The sequence below is a fragment of the Xiphophorus maculatus genome, chromosome 14 (assembly GCF_002775205.1).
Source record: "Xiphophorus maculatus strain JP 163 A chromosome 14, X_maculatus-5.0-male, whole genome shotgun sequence".
Classification (NCBI taxonomy): Eukaryota; Metazoa; Chordata; class Actinopteri; order Cyprinodontiformes; family Poeciliidae; genus Xiphophorus; species Xiphophorus maculatus.
The window spans coordinates 10,795,969-10,817,736 of NC_036456.1; the positions used below are offsets into that span (position 1 = coordinate 10,795,969).

The 21,768-nt window shown below is 41.5% G+C and overlaps 1 protein-coding gene across 6 annotated transcripts in view; it reads left to right on the forward strand.

Moving 5' to 3' along the window:
• Positions 1-394: 394 nt before the first annotated feature.
• The window catches only part of chd3 (chromodomain helicase DNA binding protein 3), a 49,907-nt gene continuing 28,533 nt past the window's right edge, over positions 395-21,768 (forward strand). The window contains exons 1-27 of one of the 6 annotated variants that reach the window (XM_023346122.1): positions 395-843; positions 3,564-3,691; positions 3,774-3,962; positions 4,061-4,185; positions 5,733-5,971; positions 6,142-6,275; positions 6,404-6,539; positions 8,051-8,226; positions 9,254-9,523; positions 9,604-9,807; positions 11,423-11,646; positions 11,742-11,873; positions 12,079-12,178; positions 12,959-13,150; positions 13,229-13,426; positions 13,532-13,669; positions 14,399-14,520; positions 14,621-14,794; positions 15,651-15,792; positions 16,309-16,440; positions 16,595-16,712; positions 17,152-17,276; positions 17,361-17,592; positions 17,956-18,140; positions 20,456-20,633; positions 20,910-20,975; positions 21,351-21,436. In XM_023346122.1, coding sequence (XP_023201890.1) covers positions 672-843; positions 3,564-3,691; positions 3,774-3,962; positions 4,061-4,185; positions 5,733-5,971; positions 6,142-6,275; positions 6,404-6,539; positions 8,051-8,226; positions 9,254-9,523; positions 9,604-9,807; positions 11,423-11,646; positions 11,742-11,873; positions 12,079-12,178; positions 12,959-13,150; positions 13,229-13,426; positions 13,532-13,669; positions 14,399-14,520; positions 14,621-14,794; positions 15,651-15,792; positions 16,309-16,440; positions 16,595-16,712; positions 17,152-17,276; positions 17,361-17,592; positions 17,956-18,140; positions 20,456-20,633; positions 20,910-20,975; positions 21,351-21,436 — 4,317 coding nt within the window. In that variant the 5' untranslated portion in view covers positions 395-671. Of the gene's footprint in view, positions 844-3,563; positions 3,692-3,773; positions 3,963-4,057; positions 4,186-5,732; positions 5,972-6,141; positions 6,276-6,403; positions 6,540-8,050; positions 8,227-9,253; positions 9,524-9,603; positions 9,808-11,422; positions 11,647-11,741; positions 11,874-12,078; positions 12,179-12,958; positions 13,151-13,228; positions 13,427-13,531; positions 13,670-14,398; positions 14,521-14,620; positions 14,795-15,650; positions 15,793-16,308; positions 16,441-16,594; positions 16,713-17,151; positions 17,277-17,360; positions 17,593-17,955; positions 18,141-20,455; positions 20,634-20,888; positions 20,976-21,350; positions 21,437-21,768 lie in introns of all 6 variants that reach the window. The other 5 variants (XM_023346119.1, XM_023346118.1, XM_023346120.1 and 2 more) reach the window with 5 other exon arrangements.

Genomic DNA, 21,768 nt, shown 5'->3' on the forward strand with positions numbered 1-21,768 from the left:
GCGCACACGCACAAACACCGCTGCTCCAAAATATATTTTATTATATCCAGCGGCGGCAGGGGGGCTCAGGAGAATATACTTGATATATTTGTGTCGGGCTCTGCATTGCAGACAGTGTGTGTGTGTGTGATCTTGGCAGTGACACTGACAGATCCGGATTCGTGACTGATCCGGACTTGAGAGAGAGAGAGAGAGAGAGAGGGAGAAAAACTGGGGGGGCAGACCGAGAAGAAACAAACAAGTAACAATGTAACTTACATGCACTCACACACCCCTTTTTTCCTTGTAACAATGTGTACGTTTTTAACGAGGGAGGGGGGCGCGCACAGGGAGAGAGACGGGGAGAGAGATAGAGAAAAAGGGAGGGGGTGCGTTCTGAAATAATATAGTCAGCCATTTTTTATGTAAGGGGATTTTTTTTTCTTATTGGGGGGGTTGTTAAAAAATAAATATAAGAGGGCGGCCATCTTTGTTGCTCAGCCTTAGTGTAAAATATTCCAAAACGCCCCCCTACTTTTCTCCCGTGCCGATTTGAATATTAAATAAATAACACTCCATCCGCTGCAAGAATTACGGCTTCGTTGTTTTGTGTTTCATTTTTTATGTTTTTTTTTTTTCTTTAAAACACTGAACACAAGGACGGAGCCGCCAATGACAGCAGGGATATAATAATGTCCTCTCCTCTCCGCTCCTGCGAGGAAGACGAGGGCATGGTGGTTAATTCCGAGGGAGGAGATTTTGATGAAGAAGACAACGAGGACGACGGAGAGCTGGACGAGAACGCAAGCGACATAAACTCGCCGGCGGCGCCTCGGGAAACTGCAACACCACCAGCCGCGCCAGGTACGGTAGACTAGCTGCTAAAAAAGAAAAAGAAGAAGAAGAAGAAGAAAGGCAGGAAAAAAGACAGGCGGACAGGTCGCGGTCGGGGACGCGCGAGAAAACATCACACGAAATAATAAAACTCACTTTAATGGCTGAAGATTGTTTTTTTTTTTTTAAATTTATTTATTTATTTACAGAAGTAGCCTTGTTATCTGAGCTATCTCTATCCACGTCCTGGACCGTACAGTAGAGTAGCTCGGGTGCGCGCGCACACCGAAAACGCAACACGAAATAGTTTGCAGAACCTAACTGTGAATTGGGTGCCATATTTGCAGCTAAATTTAAAGTAGAAGGGACGACAAAAACCCCCGGTTCGCTCCCGCCACTTCCTCCATCTCACCTCTTCACCTCCCTGTAAAGTTTAGCCAAACTCGCCACAGAGAGCCCGCAGAGCCATCCTCCAGAAAGTTGCAGTTAAATCCTCCCCCCCCCATCCGCCACCTCTTTGCTGTGACAGCAGCTTCCCTGACATGACAGGGGGGACACATGCAAATGAAGACGCCGGGCAACCGCAGGGTAATAAGGTCGCCCCGAAGGTGTAGAAAAGCTGCTTCAAAAACAAAACAAACATGGACTCCCCCGCCGGAGGCTGCATGTATTTGATACCCGAGGAGCTGGTTTCGCAGTGCAGTCAAACGAGACAGAAACTACCGCACAGTATTTGTGTCGTATCGTCCTCTGACATACAGGTCGAAACGAGGCTTCCTTGTAAATGCCTGTCCAATTCTGTTCAACACAACTTAATGGCGACTTTATTAGACGTTAAATTGAACGACAGTGTAGCTTTAGCTTCTGTGATTGACTAGCTGAACGTGATTATTCTGGAAGTTTCTCCTGGCAGTGAACTTGCACTTTGCACTGAACGTGAACTAACGGTCGGCTGGCCAGCCTGTAACGGTAAAGGGAACAAAGACACATATTTGCTTTAAATAATTAATTAAGGTGAGCTAACTGTTAAACTTCGTATGAAAATGAGTATATTATTTGTTTTAACACGTTATTAGAGGTTAAAGAAAGGAACAAATGTAGCCGTTTTGGCAAGCTAGGATGGTTCTACTTTCATGAATGAACATAACGGAGCAGTCCTCCATTGCTTTGTCTTTATCGCCGCTGAAACGTGCCAGACGGATAAATGAGTGTTTGTGTCGAGGACTTTAACCCGCTGACGACCTCTCTCAGCGGCCACAGCGGTGGTCTCGGTCCCCTCTTCTCCACCACCGCTACCCCCACATCTCCATTGGGAATTGCAGGAGTCGTTCCAGTTCATTACACTGGTGGGCCTCTCTGAATCACCGAGCCCTGCGTGCATGCAGCGGCCGCCCCCCGGCGTTTCGTCGGCGGACCGCACTGCTGCACGGCTAGGCGGGAATCACGGAGGCTCCGGAGTGAGGAGGAGGCGGAGGGAGGCTGTTGTTGCTGCTGCGCACTAACAAAGGCGGGCACACAATAAAATCTGACAGACCTAGCTTATCAAGCAGCCAGTATTTTGGCTGCGCTTTAACGCTTAGCTTGTTTCTTTTTTAAAAAAAGGCGCAGCTATCTCCACTTGCCTATCAGTGGCTCTCCTCGCTGCATAAACCCAGGTCAGATTGCAGGTTAAACGGGAAAACTGAGTGGTAGAACGGTCAGACATATTCACATAATTTATTCATTGAAAGGGAAGGAGAATTATTTAGTCCCAACCTGTCTTCACAGTTTCCAAATGATGAGAATTTCCTTCTTTTAAAACTTTTATGGTTTTTCAGATTTTCTTTTTACCAATCAAATTTTATGAATATAACTAAAACAAACACCAAACAGTATCTTGCAAAAGTAACTTTTTTACACTTTGTCACGTTACAACCATAAACTTTACAAACTTAAATATTTTTAATAGGATTTCATATGGCAGACTAGTATAAAGTATTGCATAGACCTTATGATGCACTTCCACCTGCAGATCCTCAGGGTTGTCTCCACCTGTGTGGCACATATAGACTGAATCTTTTATCGTTCTTTCCAAAATAGCCAAAGCTCAGTCAGAAAATATCCGTGAACTGCAGCCAGTTTTGGCACAGATCCTCTTTTGGATTCAACTGAGTTATTCTATCGCATGAATATAATTTAATTTAAATCATTATAGTTATTGCTCTCCTGAAAACTGAACCTCCACCCAGTCTCATTTTTTAGAAGCCTCCCAAAAAATAGCTGTTCAATAAAGGTCAGATGTGCCTGCTTAATAATTAGTTGACTTCTCCAGGAAGTTGGAGATTTACTCAAAAGTTGTTGAAAACCATGCATGTTTTTTCTGCCACTTTACAATTTTGCACTAGTTTATGTTCTTTTAACTATGTCCATAAAATATATTTATTTTAGTGGTTATAACCTGACAATATCTTCACAAGGCGCTGTCGGTAATTATCGCTAAGTGTATTGCCGTAAACCAATAATCCCTGACTTGTAGCATCTGGTACCAGCTGTCAGATCTCCTTGGAGCTCCCCAATTGAACTAATTCACCAATTGTCATCGTTCAGATAAGGTCAAAGGTCACTGAGACCTCTGCAGCTTTATCATTCGGTCTTTTGTTGGGGGCAATTATAATCAGCAGGGATTAGTTGGTTTACTGGGAAGCGTTTTGACAAGATTATTTAGCTCAGTTTGTTAGCCGTTGTTCATTTCTGTGCTCTCTTGAACCCAGACGAAGACCCAGAGATATCAGACCGAGAGGTCCCGTGCAAGAAGAAAGGCCGGCCCAAGAAGAAGAAGGACACAAAGAAGAAAGAGAAAGAGGGGAAACCTGCCAAAACAAAGAAACGCAAGAAGATTGTAAGTTTAACGGGTTACATATGTGGGTTTTGTCACTATTCACTATTCTAACTTAAAAAAAAAAATCCCATCTGCCCCTCAGGACAGCGATGTAGAGCGAGTCTCAGACAGAGAAAGAGACTATGGTGAAAACTCAGACAGCATCGCCAGTGATTATGGCTCTGGCGAGAAAAAGAAAAAGAAGAAACATAAAGAAAGGAAGGAGAAGAAAACCAAGAAAAAGAAAAAAGATGACGGGGACCGAGACAGTAGCCAGGAGGAAACGACGAAAGTAAAGATCCCCGATTTGCTTCTCTTGCATAGTAGTAGTAAACCATCTTGGAAAAAAAAAAAACATTTTTTGTTCGATTGGTGGTTTCTTCTCAGCAGCCGATAGAGCAGAAGACGTCTGCCCAGCTGGCAAAGGAGTGGGGCCTGGAGGATGTTGATCATACCTTCACAGAAGACGACTACAGGGAGCTCACAAATTACAAAGCCTTCAGCCAGTTTATGAGGTATGGATTCTTGTCTGCTTGCCGAGGATTAACATTGAGCTTGTGGTTGCTAGTGTGGGCGACATCAAGACCGGCTCCGGTGCTTTGAGTGAGTTATACTCGGTATGCTTTCTCAGTCACGTTGGATGAACCATTAAAATGCTTAAATCTCTCACTCCAACTTTTAGTCCTAAAAAGTCCCAAACATTCTTGAAAACACTATTGCTTTGCTTTCATTGCAAATTCTTGCCTGAATTAGCATTTACATATTTAACAGTTTAACAATGATGAGTTACAAAGATTTTCTTCAATATTATATTGAATCTTTAGCTCTATTTTAAGCAAAGAAAGACTCAAAAAGCCAATTTTTTCCATTCTTTGAAGGTTAATGCCCTTGTATTGCCTTAATTTTTAAGACGGTGTCGAAAAACTGTATCTCCCTTGTGGTGAATAATGGATGCAGTTATTTAACACAGTTGAAACGTCCTGCCAAAAAATAAAACTGTAGCAAAACATCCTGTATTTTTTGTTGGTGGAAATGTTAGCAAAAACATTGTTAAGGACAGATCTGTCATAGAAGGGGACAGAAAATAAATATAAGACAAATGAATATAAACCTTGATTTGTGATTGCAATTTAGACTTTGCAGTGCAGCACAGCTAGCCATTTGCCATTCAATAAGCAATTTGTTAAAAATATGACTGAATCATGCTATCGTTAGGTCTTGCATTTGTGTGTTGGATGGGTAAAATTTTGGCAGTAAAGGTGTAGCTCACCTGTTTCTAATGCTTTTCAAGCTAACCTTATGCGTGACATGTAGAAAACAAATGCATGTGACATTTTATTTTATATATCAGCTTAATTTAACCACTGGATCTACATCTCTCTCTGGAAAAATGTATCTTCCAGTGCACCTGTTAATGGGTCACTTTCAGGTAGAGTGATAAAAGAAAAAAGAACAAAGTCAAAATGGCTGCATTAAACAAGAGTTTTGCTTTAAACACTCCAAATTATGTAAAGACATTGAAAAACAAAACCAAAAATATTCTGTTTACTCACTGTGTCTTGTTTAACTACATCAACTAGAGAATCTGTGTCCCTCGACCTGATAACCTGCCCTCTGTTTAAGCAGTTTGGAATGAAGTTATTAAAAATTACAGCTCTGCCTCCACAACAAGCAGCAATATAAAAGTGTTTAATCCTATTACAAAGCTTTACTGCTCACTATGTAGCCAAAGTAGGCTACATAGTCAACTTCTGGTAATTGCTCCTGTCTTCCTGTTAAACTGTATCAGGCCAGCTTGTTGAGTTTGTGGGGCAGCGTTACCAACACTGTGTGAAAAACACCCTGAGCCTCAAGCTGTGTGGGTAGCTCATACCTGTGTTGACTCTGACAACGTAAATAAGCTACAGTACCATGTTTACGTTGGGGATTCTTGTGGTCTTTGAGATTTGGTTGTCTTGATTTGACTGAGCCAAAGCCGAGTTTGCTAACACAGCGTAAAGCCACAGAGTCTGAGAATATGGTTTGAGTTCCTGATGACCGTGTGTCTCTCGACTCCTCCCAGGCCGATGATAGCCAAGAAGAACCCGAAGATCCCCATGTCGAAGATGATGACCATCCTGGGGGCCAAGTGGAGGGAGTTCAGCTCCAACAACCCCTTCAAAGGCAACGCCGCTGCCGTCGCAGCCGCTGCTGCCGCCGCCGCCATCGCTGTCGCCGAGCAGGTCTCTGCAGCGACCGCCTCGCCCGAGCCGCCGCCTCAGCCGCCGCCCATTAGAAAGGCCAAGACGAAAGAGGGCAAAGGTCAGTGGCAGCTTTAGATCTTCTGTAGTGTCCGTTTAGTGTTGTTTTTGTTGCTTAATGATAAAGGATTCATCCAATTTCTGTTACCACTTTGTTGTTGACACTGGCCACATAGTGGTTGATCAATACATTTCCAGTTCACTTTGGATTTGATCTAATTATCTGTGCAGGTCCAGGATATAAAAAGCGCAGTAAAAGTCCTAGAGTGCCTGACAAGAAGAAAGCCCTATCTAAAGCTAAAAAGATGGCTCCCATCCGTATTAAACTATTACCAATAGCTGGGAAGAGGAAGAAAAGCTGCTCTGTGAGTCCGACGTTTACATTTTGCTTAACTGATGGAGATAATTTGTCTTCCTTTTGTATTACTGGAGCGCTCGCCCCCTCTTTTCCTCCTTTCACTCTGTTGCCTGATTATTTGTTCTCCTCTGTCAGAGCGACGACATGGATGAGGAAGAGTCAGAGCAGGAGGACTCCAGCGTTCACAGCTCCTCCGTTCGCTCCGACAGCTCCGGCCGAGTGAAAAAGAACAAGCGGGGACGGCCTGCCAAGAAGAAGAAGAAAGATAAGAGTGAGCCTGCTTGTTAAATGAATCCCACATAAATTTTTTTTTAACAATTTAGCATTTTTACAATTTATACCAAATTTTGTGTTTGGAGTTTCTCCATCCAAAATATTTGACATTGTAATTCTTATACCAGAGTGTAAGAGTATTAAATTCCAGCATCTAAAACTAAGGCCTTCAAATGTCTTAAATTTATTGGGGGGGAAAGGAAAGTTGGCCTTAAATATGTTAATCACAGGTCTTAAATTTTGTTGTGGCAGGACTATTTAATCTCATATTCTATGTAGCTTTTTCTTTTTCTTGTGAGACTTTTCTGCCATGTTGACTCGCTTCATTGCGTTGGTTGAAGCTACTGGTAACTAGCTGCTGATGTGCCCTTGCTAGCTAAGCAAAGGTATATTAGCAGCTATATCAGCAAGAATTATTGGCTCTGATCCCTGGATTGGAAATAGAGAGAGGAAAAATACTAACTAGCTAAAAAAAAGTTACTAAACTGTCTTTTTTGCGTCTGTTTTGGTTTATGTGCAAATTTATCACCAGTTGCCTGGACGACGTTTATTTTTTGCCAACCTGTACGATGCTCCATTCATTCTATGCAAAGAAGCTTGGTAAACAGCTGGCAGTAGGAAAGCTTCTGCACTTTGCTATCAAGAACGAGAAATTCAACTCTTTGAAAATTAAAATTTCGGAAACTAAAAGAGCTGCAGCCCACCTCTCTTTTTGAGACGATGCTGGTTTGAAACTGCAAGTAGGAAGATACAAGCAGCATTTCTGTTAAGCAGCAGACTGCAGGCTGGTTACAGGCTGACTGCCCAAACTCCTGTTACTCTATACAAATCACAATACTTTCTTGTTTTTGTAATAATTTAGCCATTTGTGCTTGTTGAAAGTAGTAGAAACTGCAGTTGTGCATCCTCAACTTTCCATTGCATCGTAGGCATTTTACCAAGTTCTAAATTAGTTCTAGCTGAAAAACAGGCTCACATTCACTGACATGGTTAGACCTTCAATGGGTACTTTATTCTGTCATCTGCTAACATTTTTCTATGGTCTTTTTTTCTGTTTGCCTTTCAATTTGTGAACTGTAACCTCTGTTTTTTTTCTTCTAAATGTTTCCGTTAAATGAAGTTCTTTTTTCTGTCTTTTGGTTCACGTCTAATCTTTATTAAACCCTTGTTTATGTTGGCACTGGTTGAGAAGATGTCACATTTATGACCTTGAGATTTGAAGTCAATTCTCAGGAAGTGTTTTTTTTATGCCTCATGTTTCTTTTATACATCTGTCTTAAAAAGACCACTGGGAAAGAATTAGTTTAAAAATGAATACATTTCTGGCACATTTTACAAATAAGGTCCACATATTTACATGTATAACTAAAGACACAATCACTGTGTGGATTTTTTTAGATGATGATATTATTGCTTTTGCTTTAAAGATACCTCATGTCTTTCGTAACATTTTTTTTAATCTATGTGTATATTTGTTTATTTCGATATGGTTTGTGGCTCTGTTTCCAGTTCCAGGTGAGGAAGAAGGCGACGGCTATGAGACGGATCACCAGGACTACTGTGAGGTGTGTCAGCAGGGCGGAGAGATCATCCTGTGCGACACCTGTCCTCGAGCGTACCACCTCGTGTGCCTTGAGCCTGAGCTGGACAAGGCCCCCGAGGGCAAGTGGAGCTGCCCGCATTGTGTGAGTACAGCCTGCAGAGAGCATCGTCTGCTCTTATTCTCTTAATCTTTATTCACCGCTAAGCTACATCACTCCTTAATCAATCGTTATTTCTAGTGCTCAGTTTCTACTAGATGCCGAATCAGAGAGGATTAAAATAGAAAAGTCTGTCGCAGCCTTCTTAGTTCCCAAACCAAAATTTTCCACGAAGGGACGTGGATGGCAACAGGTAGTTTTCTCTTGGACGCACTTCGGACTTGATTGTTTGAAAAAATATATGTACTTTATTTATTCTAACTGCCCAAAGAAAAACTAAATTGAAAGAAATTACGATTTACAAAAAAAATCAACATAAATGGCCACGACAAAAATATATATTTAAATATCACTACGTAGGGAAGTAGTGTGAAACTGCTGCTTAAAAAAATGTACGAAAATATTTTTCAGACGATTCAGAGACTCTATTATTGTAGCTTAAACTAAATAGCCGCACATCTTAAATAAAGTGACGCTCAGATCTTTGGTAAAGATGTACAAAAAAGATTTTAAAAATCTTTTGTAATAACTCATGATGGATAGAGGAGAAGAGTAGCCATATTTCATAATATTATTACTCAAGTAAAAGTGAACTGTACAGTGTGGTTAGACTACTCCCATGTGCACTTGGTGCATCCTTTGGTTGTACTCTGAGACACTTGACCAGGAAAATGGGTCGCTGGAGGCAGGCGCTACATGACTCTGTCAGTCCTTTTTTCATACGCTGAGCCTCCTGATGGTTTGACATGAAGCGTTGATCTATTTTTCATGAACTCCTCACAGAGTCTCCTGAGTCCAACTCTCTGACACCTCATGTCCCACTCACATTCACACTAAAGAGAACAATGCGTCTCAGCTGTAGCCCAGGTTCTTTTTGCCCTAGAGGCTGAACCCTTTGAGCCAATCGCTCTCACTTTCCTATCTCTACTGCCAGATTCAAGTACAGAGATATAAATGACCCCAACTACCCTTTCTGTCATTAGTTTTTTTTTTGTTGTTGTTCTTCATGCAGGAAAAAGAGGGAATCCAATGGGAGGCGAAAGACGAAGACTTTGAGGACTTCGAGGAGGACAGCGAGGACAGAGTGATATCTGAGGTCAGCATCGGGGTTCCCACTGGCGCAGAGGAGGAGGAGGACGACCACATGGAGTTCTGTCGGGTGTGCAAGGACGGCGGCGAACTGTTGTGCTGCGACACGTGCACGTCCTCCTACCACATTCACTGTCTGAACCCTCCGCTGCCCGAGATCCCCAACGGAGAGTGGCTCTGTCCGCGATGCACGGTCAGTTCACGTTGCACGAGTCGCTTTTAACTCGAGGAAGAGCTTTTGAGATTCGATTTGGAGATGTGTCCTTGCTGCAGTGCCCGCCAATCAAAGGAAGGGTCCAGAAGATACTCCACTGGAGGTGGGGCGAGCCTCCTCCTCCCATTCCTGTCCCGCTGCCCCCTGACGCTCCTCCCGATGCCCCTCCACTGCCGCCCATGAAGGGCAGAGCTGAGAGGGAGTTTTTTGTCAAGCTAACCAGCCAGTCGTACTGGCACTGCACCTGGATCACCGAGCTGCAGGTGGGAACAGCAATAACATTTTGTGTTTTTAGTCCAGGGATTCCCAGACATTTCCATCCCACAGTCCCCCAAACACCATTAGCTTTTAGGGGAAGCCCTTCGCATACCTACAGACAACACTACAAAATATGTAAAGAAACATTAACTTCAAAATCATGTTTTTGGCTTTTATTGTCTGTTGAATAATTATTACATTCGTCTAACATAAAAACAGCCTCATACATTCTGATTTCATCTGGCTGTGAGTTTTCAGCATTTTTTGCAGCAGTATCCTTCACAGCAAGTCTGCTGGACGGTTCCTTTTGTCTTTTTCTTGTCAGAAACTTGTCCATTTCACATTAGCCGTGTTAGTTTGAGGAGCAAAGCAGCCTGATTAATTCAATGAATTATTTTTTACGTATATTTTATAATAATGATTGAAAAACAGATTACATTTTCCGATACAAAATTCTGATTAAAACTTTATGATAATTTTTTTTATTGACATATATTTATATTTTTTTTCTCATTTTCCCTCCAGCTTTTGGAGGCTCCTTACTGCCTCCTGGTGGTGTAGCCTAAAACAGCTTTTTAGTCTACAGAACACATAATAAGGCACAAAATAATATCCAAACCCAAAGGTGAAAAAGCCGATCTCTGGTGAACATAGTAAGCATACACTCGAGTTTTGCAAAAGTATTAATACCCGACTCTTTATGAGGATTGCCAGCAAGTTTCACAATTTGCCACACAATTTCAATTAGATGTAGATTTGAACTTTGACTGGGACATTTTAACATCTACATATGCTTTAAACTGTTGTCAGGTTTAACACCTATTAAAGACAGATTTAAACAAACACAGGAAAGACAAGAGAGTTAGATTCTTTTCATCTCGCGAGGAGAACAGTTCGAGATGTGTTTCCAGTCACAAATCTCCAACATAGCTCTGAAAGCACATTTGTCCGCTCCTCTCTTTTGATTACTTTCGGAGTCCCTATCACAGAGAACACTGCAACTCTAAGGGGTGGGGGCAAAACACTTCATCACTTAGTTGCAGTGCTAATGACAATCACTAACTAAGACACATGGTATCTTGCACTAGATTATTCTGTTCCAGAAACAGGGTAGAACAGAGCATGTTGTACGTCTTCACGGCGATGGTTTTATAGCTATCTAGCAGGTCAAGGATGCAGAGGTTTCTGCTGAGCAACAACCCTGTTGAAAACAGTTGTCTGCTCTTCCTCAGAGAGGCTTTCTGAGAAAGGAATCAAAGTAATTCAACAACACAGAAACATTCTTTATGCTTAAGATGAAACAAAACAAATAAAGGCATATAAGACAAGAACATTATAAGTCACATGAAACAACAAATATTTGATAATAATAGATACAATTTACCTAACAACTGTAGGATGCTTTAAACAACTCTTCTGCTTTAAACTACAGAAGAGTAGGGTTGAAACAATTAATGAATTAATCATGATTAAAATAATCGTTATATAATTTACTAATTAATTAATCATTCACTGGAATATATAATCTCTAAAGCATACTTGTTGCAGAACGAACAACAAGCTCTGAGCGGCGATTAAATCTGGCGTCTTCTTATTACTCACTTATTATTCATCTTTCAGCTGGAGATCTTCCACTCGGTGATGTACAGAAACTACCAGAGGAAGACCGACATGGACGAGCCCCCCAGCCTGGACTACGGATCGGGCGCAGAGGACGAGAACGGAGTGTGCAAGAGCGAGAAGAGGCGGGCCAAAGATCCCCACTACGCCCTGTTGGAAGACAAATACTACAAATACGGCATCAAGCCCGAGTGGATGATGATTCACCGCATCATAAACCACAGGTAGGGTTGATTGCACCTCTGAGAGTGTGTGAGACGGCTGTGTGAGACGGCTGTGTGAGACGCTGCTCACTGTCCTCCACATGTCCCTCTGCCAGCGTGGATAAAAAGGGGATGTACCACTACTTGGTAAAGTGGAAAGATCTGACCTATGACCAGTGCACCTGGGAGAGAGATGACATGGATGTACCCGACTTTGAACTCCACAAGACCAACTACTGGAGACACAGGTTGGACTGCACAGTCATGCTGAACACACACTGGTTTAGAAGCAAGAAAATACACAAAAGCTGATTTAAAAAGACCAAGGCTTCTTATATTAAGGGATTAATAAACTTATTCGTTGTTAACTTTGCCCTATGTCACAAATCGTTCCTGATAGAATTAAGGCAGCATTAACAGAGTCTCAATGATGTCTTTGTTGTCTTTCAACAGGGACAACATCTTGAAGGAAGACCCCGATAAACCCAGGAAAATGATGAGCAAGGAGGGAGACGGTGAAGAGGAGGAGTCTCTTCCCTCCCCACTCACAGATGTAGGTGAACAATGGCTGCGGTTTCCTTAAAAAAACGTGTCTGCTTCCTGAACTCTACATTTTTCTGCAAAATTTATAGAGGAAAACACTTTCAGAACTGTATTTCGTTATGATTTCAGACTCATTTTATGTGGACCGACAATTCTGACGAGATTCAGTTCACAGAGTTTCGACAGTCTATAAAACTATAGAAACGTATGGAAATGGGTATCTTCCAGATGTGGAGAACTATGGAAACATTTTCAGACTATATTTTTTAATCATAATCTCTAATTACCATTTAATTTCTTCAATCTTTCTTATTTGTCTGTCTTTCTCTCTTTTTTTCCTTTGCATATTTCATATATATAGCCTGTTTGCTATATAAATATTCATCATAAATTCATTGTAATAATTAAAATAAAGGTAAATCACTGAGAACTCTGGAGAGCTAAGTCTGAGAAAAGGACGGGAAATACTTATATTCCTTCGCTCCTTTCCAGCCCCACATTTAAAACCTAAACTCTGCTGGACCATCTGTCATAGTGAACCTTTGCGTTGTTGCTTGTTGGAAAATGTGAAAAGAATTTGAATTTGGAGAGAACCTGAATTTTTTTCCACATCGCTGAACACAGCTGTTATGACTTAACTGTATGAAACCAAGCTTCTTGTAAACTGATTATGATACCTTTTTATTTTTATGACTAATTGAAGCCTAATCGTTTTTGACCGTTGTAGTAGTGTATCGTTGTAGAATGGAGTTAAATAGCCTCGCTGTTTTGTTGGCTGTCGTTGCTCCAGCCGACGATCAAATACGAGGAGCAGCCCGACTTCGTCACGGCGACAGGCGGCACCCTGCACCTCTACCAGCTGGAGGGCCTCAACTGGCTGCGCTTCTCCTGGGCTCAGGGCACCGACACCATCCTGGCAGATGAAATGGGTCTGGGCAAAACCATCCAGACAATCGTCTTTCTCTATTCACTGTTCAAGGAGGTACTGCTGGGATCGTTTCTGCTTTATCACATTACGGATTCTGTAAGGGGCATCAACACCATCCTGCTTTTCCTTCAGGGCCACACTAAGGGTCCTTTCCTGGTCAGTGCACCCCTCTCCACTATTATAAACTGGGAGAGGGAGTTCGAGATGTGGGCGCCTGATTTTTACGTGGTGACGTACACGGGAGACAAAGACAGCCGAGCCATCATCAGAGAGAACGAGTTCACGTTCGACGACTCCATCAAAACCGGAAAGAAGGCCTTCAAACTCAGGGTCAGATGGGACTAATGGTTGCTAACAACTCCGACTTGACTTTTTTTGTTGTATTTTTCAGAAAAGCATCCGTCTATTCTTCATCTGTTGTTTCCCTTGCTGCAGCGCGAGGCTCCCATTAAATTTCACGTCCTTCTGACCTCCTATGAGTTGGTGACCATCGATCAGACGGCGCTCAAGTCCATCGACTGGGCGTGTCTGGTGGTGGACGAGGCTCACCGCCTCAAAAACAACCAGTCCAAGGTGCCACTGCTCTGTCTGTCACTGTTAATGCTTTGGCTGAAACGATTAATCGATTATTGAAATAATGATCAACCAATTTAGTAATAGATTAATCGTTAACTAGACTATATGGACTTAAACGAAAGCCAGTTGCTGAAGAGCAGCATAGTCACAGCAGTCATTATGTCAAAACTGTACAAAAATTATATAAATTTTGCATTCCAGATAAAAAAACAACTCTTGTCTGTAAATATGTTCCATCTAGAACTATGCTGTTAGCTTCACCTGGCTCAAATTCTGTAAAAAACTAAATCTCCTATTAAGTGTCTTTTGCTGTCCAATTATTAAATTGGTTGATGCAAAATTAGTCAAATAATCTACAAAGCGTGAACTAAAAGAATGCTGTGTTATTGCATTTTGGACAAAATATTTCTTTATTTAAAAAAGGAACTGAATAATTTGTTTATTTGCATTTTTAATGTGTTTCTAATATCGCCTAGAGAAGGCTTAAGTGGTTAAATGAAAAGTCTGCTGATTGTGCCCACTGTTTTATCTGATTAATCATCCGAACAATCAATTCCTAAAACAATTGTTGGGTTTTCTGTTATAGCCAGGATGTGTGATAGAAACAATCTTTCCTAAAGAAACATGCTGAAAGACTAATTTTGTTAATGACGATAAAAGACGGATTTGTCTTTTTCTGCAGAACCATGATCAGTAGAGCTCAGTTCTTTCTTTGTGTATTTGTAGTTCTTCAGGCGTTTAAATGACTACAAAATTGACTACAAGCTGCTGCTGACTGGAACTCCTCTGCAGAACAACCTCGAAGAGTTGTTTCACCTGCTCAACTTCCTCACCCCGAATCGCTTCAAGTATGACTCTTTTTTATTAAGCAAATGTTTTCCCTTAATAATCGTTATTAAAGTAGGATAAGAATGACAGTTTTTAATTTGAGTCTCTTCTTCTGCACAGCAACCTGGAGGGCTTCCTGGAAGAGTTCGCCGACATCTCCAAAGAGGACCAGATCAAGAAGCTCCACGACCTGCTGGGGCCTCACATGCTGCGGAGGCTCAAGGCCGACGTGTTTAAGAACATGCCGGCTAAGACCGAGCTGATTGTCAGAGTGGAGCTGAGCCCCATGCAGAAGTACGTGTCACACAAATAACCAGCTTAACAACTAAATGCAACGGCTGTAGCAGTAGATGTGTGTGTACCATCAGTCACAGGTGACCGTGACTTATTAAGAAGGTGCACACGTGTTTTTATTGTGTTTTGAAAATAAGCCTTGAGCCTTGAGATGGTGTTACCTTGAGTTAAGACACTCCGCACCAAACTAATGCCAAAATAGCTAGAAATGATGAAGCACAGTTGATTGGAGAGCCACACGTTTGGTTTTATTTACTGCGGCATACAAAAGATCTTGTAGCTATGCTCTTATGGCAAGACATTTGTGTTTTTTATTCTGTGTCCTTGCTACAAAGTGTCATTTTTGCCTTCTGGTTACTAACTTGCTGTACGTGCTTTGCTACGTCTGATTCAGTGTAGCTAATGTCATAAAATATCAGGCACCAACACACACTGAATTAAACCCTATGGATCTTTCTTTTACATGTCCTTACACGGTTGTAAACATTTTTAGCGTTGCTTTTTAGTTTGACTTGAAGTTAAGGCTAGAGAATTTCAAAGAAACATTAATTAATACGTTTGCTCTATTTTCATAAGAAGTAAATTTCAGTTTTGGACTTAATAAAATGTTTGCTTGACAAATAACCCTTAGGGCATTATTTAATTCAAACTGGATGAAAGTTTTCGACATGTTTTTTTTTTTAAATGCAAAGTGAATTTAACAGGACTTCCTTAGAGTGTTTCTCACTAAATACGATTCATTCATTTCATTGTCCTTTTTTTCCTTTTTTATTTACTCGTTAAAAGAATTTTGTTTTGCTTTGCATGATTATTTTTTCCTAATTTCATGGCTTTGTTGTTTTGCTTTGAAAAACAGGAAATACTACAAGTTGATTCTGACCAAGAACTTCGAGGCTCTGAACTCGAAAGGCGGAGGAAACCAGGTGTCTCTGCTCAACATCATGATGGACCTGAAGAAGTGCTGCAACCACCCGTACCTCTTCCCTGTCGCCTCCATGGTGAGAGCAAGAACATAGTTACATGAACATAAGAAAAACATATATACAAAATTAAAACTCTTTCTAAAACCTAGAAAGTTGAAGTTTGTTCTTCAAATAACCAACTTTGTTGAGCAAATAACTTTAATAAACCTGAACTTGCTGTATGGGGACATCCTGTGGTAAGATGTGGTAGTGCAAGTCACAATACAGCAAGATATAATGTTGACGTTTTCGAGAACGTCAACATTTTTGATAACTAATTACAACATTATAACTAATGACAAATCTTGATGTTATTCTTTTATTTGATCTTTGCAGTCATTTTATAGTCATTTTTTCTGTATAGAGCTGCGAAATCTTTATTCATGGTGATTTGTTTCCCTTGTGGCTGACTCACTTACACAGAAAGGTCACTGTAAAGACACACCTTGGTTGTATCCTGTAGCTGTTTGAACTCCCCAGCCCTAAATTCAACTGGCAAACTCAAATGAATCGCCTAGTGTTAGCTCTTTTGTTTTACATGTGTTCTTGCAGGAAGCCCAGAAAACACCCACCGGGGCGTACGAAGGCTCAGCCCTCACCAAGGCCTCTGGGAAGCTGACGTTGCTGCAGAAGATGCTGAGGAAGCTGAAAGATCAGGGGCATCGAGTGCTGGTCTTCTCACAGGTAGAAAACACACACAGACCCTGGAGAAACACGGAGAAACACATCCACATTTATGTTTTCTGAGCACTTCATGAACACACTCTGAAGTTTCAGCAGCAGACTGCGATTTCAGGATGGGCGATCAAAGATTTCCTCTGTATCTTTCTTTTTGTAGATGACTAAAATGCTGGATTTATTAGAAGATTTTTTGGACTATGAGGGTTACAAGTACGAGAGGATTGATGGAGGCATCACAGGCGCACTGAGACAAGAGGCCATCGACAGATTCAACGGTAACACAGGAGAGTCATTATTATCATTATTAAGGCTGTAGTGATGCATCAGAAGTTACACAATATTAGGTTCAGATGTTTTGAAAAACAACAAAGAGATCCCCTTTTTGCGCTTAAATAAAGTCCCCATCTGTGTTTATTAAAAATGTTCTGTCAGTTTCTTAATTCCATCCAGGTTTCACTTCAGCGTTCTGCATTTTTCAAGCACGTTAAATAGCATTGAAATTAAAAGATTTTACACCTTAGTGTTTTAATAAACATCCATTCAGTCAATCACACAGTCGTGTGTTTATTAGTGTTTAGATCTTAACTTCATACTGCCTTTTTGCATATCATGGCACATTTTATTTCTGTTGATACAATCCCAGTTATGCTGGTATTTAAAGTGCATTGACTCCACATTTATTTGCGTTTTTTATTCTGCCTCTCACACTCGCAGCTCCCGGAGCGTGTCAGTTTTGCTTCTTGCTCTCCACCAGAGCCGGAGGTCTGGGCATAAACCTGGCTACGGCCGACACGGTCATCATCTTCGACTCTGACTGGAACCCCCACAATGACATTCAGGTGCAGTTCAGCTCCTCCACAGTAAAGGTTTTCGGTATCACCTTTATTCGCTCCTTAACAGAAACGGGGCTGTTTCCCGTGCAGGCGTTCAGCAGAGCTCATCGCATCGGGCAAGCCAACAAGGTGATGATCTACCGCTTTGTGACGCGAGCCAGCGTGGAGGAGCGCATCACCCAGGTAGCCAAAAGGAAGATGATGCTGACCCACCTGGTGGTGCGGCCAGGTCTGGGATCCAAGGCCGGCTCCATGACGAAGCAGGAGCTGGATGACATCCTCAAGTTTGGGACGGAGGAGCTCTTCAAGGATGAAGGAGAAGGTGAGGAAATGACGCGTGTTGGGATGGACTTTTAGCGAAGCCTGCTCTGCTGATTGAAACTATATCAACTGAAGCGATTAATCGGTTTAATTGTGATGAATCAATCGAAATAGCTGTCAACTAATACTTCGATTAACAGCCAACTAAAGAATACAGTTAACAAGTGCATGTTTCTAAATGTATTTCTAGTATGTAAAATAAGTTAAAAAAATTAAATGAAAAATCTGCAGAACATGACAATTTCTGTTCTCTGATTAATCGTCACAATAATCGATAGAATAATCGATTGCTAAAATAATAATTAGCTGCAGCCCTAATGTCAACAGAACCCTCTATGAGCTTTTATGACTCTGCCTCTGCCAGGTATGAAGAACAACTCTCGGGACAAAGTTGAGGATGAGGGCAGCGTCATTCACTACGACAGCACCGCCATCGAGAGGCTGCTGGATCGCAGCCAAGACGCCACGGACGACTCGGACGTCCAGAACATGAACGAGTACCTGAGCTCCTTTAAGGTTGCCCAGTACATGGTCCGAGAGGAGGACAAGGTGAGATGGAAGCAGGAGCGACACAGTCACAAAGTTGTACTGACGTGTACTGAATGGATTGCTTCCTGGCAGGGCTAAAGAGAATTTTGGGGTATGCAATGTTGTATTGTTTGTATTTCGGATGTTAGAGTTAAAACAAACTCTTTCTGTTTGCACACACTTGTCACAAACAGTGAAAGTTCTGGTTTAGAGTTTCTTTTACAATTTGCATTACTTACACACACTCAGAAAGATGGAGAGACCTAGAGTTCTCTAGAATTGAGGATGCAGAGCAGAATCATCCAAAATAAACATTTTAATTTATTTGGTCTTCGGCCCAGAAACTGTATACACTCCAGGGAGGCTGCTCTGCTGCAGATTAATGGCAACGCAGTCGTTTTCTTTCCAGAGAATATTAGTTAACCTAGAAATTAAACGCTGCCAAGTTTATCCTTTGTATCATTTGACACTATCTCTATATCAGGAGTCATATTGCAAACTTCCTGGAAACTACAATGAGAAAAAAGAGAGCTCTTCTTCTTATTAAAAGGCAATGATGATAAAAAAAAAAAACATCTGACAAGTAGCATGTAAAAGATAAAGACTGTGTCAGAATAAATTGGTACCATGTCGATGAGGGGCGTTTTTGCCCAGTTTCTAACCCAGCACCAGTTTTGCTGCTGAAACAGGAGGAAAGCGTCTTTCAACAGGAGATGGAGGCGGGCTCATTGGTAACAGCAGCCAATCAAAACATGTGGTACGCCATGTTTAAAAGTCCAGAGGTTAGGGTTGCTTTAAAAAAAAAAACACAACCGAGTGAAATCACTGTACTTAAGCAAAAAGAGAAAGTTTGATTAACATCATTATAACTCAGGCTGGTCCCTTATCTTCACCTGTCAGAGACTTTAAATACGTCAATACGCTATTTATAGCCGTGCCTAAAGCTTTTCCCTGATTTCATGAATGTTTTTGTTTGCCAGCCGCCGGTGCAGATGAGCAGTCAGATGATTAGGATTGTGCAGCATTCACAAGCACCGCTTCGCTTGTTGTTTGAAACGGCATTAATAAACTAAGGTGCCAGCAGTGCATCTGCTGGCAGGAATACCGCAGCTCCAACATGCTGCAGGGGTCACGAGAATAGCGCTAGGCTTGTTTACATCACCTTTGTCTGACAGAGTTCAGTCAGTTTATGTGTTAATCTAAATTATAAATCTTCCTCTCATGGCAGAAGTAATTATAGAGCGATGCAGGGTGATGATGAATCCAACGAGTTAATTAGACTGCAGGCAGGCCTCAACACATCCAAACTTTTTATAGCTTTTAAATAATGTTTTTAAATTCAGTCAAGACAGAGGTTGGTGTCTTTGGACCAGAACATCTAAAAACATCTGTACTTACTGACTTTGGATGGGATTAAATTGACCTCCACCAATGATGTCAGGAACCTTGGCATCATCTTTGTCCAGATTAAACCTTCAAATTCACCTTTAAACGTGTTGGCTTTTAATTCCTATTGTATCCAATGCTAAATTGTTTTCAGGTTGTCTAACCAGCTCCTGAACAATAGTCTAGTCTTGTAGCAGAATCTCAGTTTGATTTGCGGTTCTGCTGAGTCATTGGGTCACAGTGTAGATATGTAGCTATGGTGGTGCCTATCTACAATAGATATATCTACAATGGTAGATATATGGTAGATTCTAGATATACATATTATAGATATGTATATTGTTTAGCATTTCTCGTGACAAATTTCTTATCATGACAAGAATTTTGATTTATCATTATTATGATAAATTCTAATTAATGATCTTTAAAACCTCCCACCCCCAGCAATGTCTTTATTCTCAGAATTTATAGTTTTACTATGTTTTCCACAGTTTGTTCAATGGAAGCATCAATAAATACCAACAAATTTGGAAATACAGTTACCGTGTGCAATTTAGTGATACAAATTACCCTGGGAATATTTTTCAAAAGCGTTATTTGTATTTCTATGACTATAGTCACGGCCATACGGTTACCTAAAAAGATGTAATAAATAGTTCTTAAGACCTTTTGTGATAGCAACCTTTATTGCTATCACAATAGTACCGCAAAATATCATGATAAAACGTCAAGTCCATATCGACCACAAATGATATTGAGGGTCGTTGTGTTGGAAGGTGATCTCTCACCCCAGTTTGTTTTAGATTTCTGCCACAAATCCAGTTGTGCTCTTACCTTACTTGCTTCTTCCCCGACGTGACTTCTGGCAAACCGTCCCCGCTACTGCACATTACAGTACGATGCCTCGGTGAGTCTAGATAATTAGCCTCTTCCAATCTGTGTGCTTGTAGATTGAGGAGATCGAGCGGGAGATCATCAAGCAGGAGGAGAACGTGGACCCGGATTACTGGGAGAAACTGCTGCGGCATCACTACGAGCAGCAGCAGGAGGACCTGGCCAGCAAGCTAGGTAAAGGGAAGAGGAACCGCAAGCCTGTGAACTACAACGACGCTGCGCAGGAAGACCAAGGTAATGACCGGCTTTGGATCTGGAGAGGCTCACAGAAGTTTGGCAAAGTTCTACCAGCTGTTTCACGCTACTGATGCTGTAGGAAGAGGATCAAGCTTGTGTTTAAGAAAGAAATATTGTTTAGGACAACCCTAAGAATAACTGCAATTTACTGGATTGGTGTTTTACTTCAGAAGTTTGGGGGTGTAAGGCATTATTTGCAGAGTGGAAGGGAATGGGCCTGGCCTATTGACAAAGCACCGTGTGCTGTTTCAGAGTGGCATGCTGACATTTCAGATAACCAGTCCGAATACTCCGTGGGCTCCGAGGAGGAGGATGAGGACTTCGACGATCGGCCAGAAGGTAAGGAGCGATAAAACAAAGAACGAAATACAGAAGACGACACGTGAAAGTCGATAGGAAACTGCTCGTGAAAGATTGTCCGACACACTCGCAGGTCTGCGTTGAATCACAGTCTGACTTTGATTTAGTCGTTGCGGCTTTTTCTGGCAGAAGTGCATGAGTTAGACTGCCAAGGATTCCAACCATCTCCTACAGGAGAGAGATAGAAGAAAAAACTTAAATCATATCAGGAGTGTGTTTTTTTATTCCTTGACATCCACTCGCGATAAATCTAGGGATAAATCTGTAACATAATGTTAATAATCTCTCCTCCCTCTCAGCTAATATTCCTCCGTGGCTTGTCACACGATTTCTGTTGGCTGCTCTTGTTCGCAGGTCGGAGGCAGTCACGTCGTCAGCTGAGGAATGAGAAAGATAAACCTCTGCCTCCTCTTCTGGCCAGAGTGGGAGGCAACATAGAGGTCTGTCCACCAAACCAACAAGTCCTTCTTCAACTTCTGGGCTGTTTGATTGTGATTATTTTGGAAATGGGTCTAAACTGGCTCTCTGTTTATTTCATAATTAATGTGAAAAATCTTATCTTAAACTAGAGTTCACTGTAAAGCTAATCCATCTCCAAAAAAAAAGTGAACTTTCTTGTTTATCCTGATAGTAGTGTAATTATATTGGTCTCCATCGCTCATGTTTTGACTCTAAGTTTATTTTGTCATGATCAAGTTGTTGAACTTTCTCAGAAAAAGACATTTTTGCATATATAATAACACCTCCTGGAGCTACATAGTGCCTTGCAAAA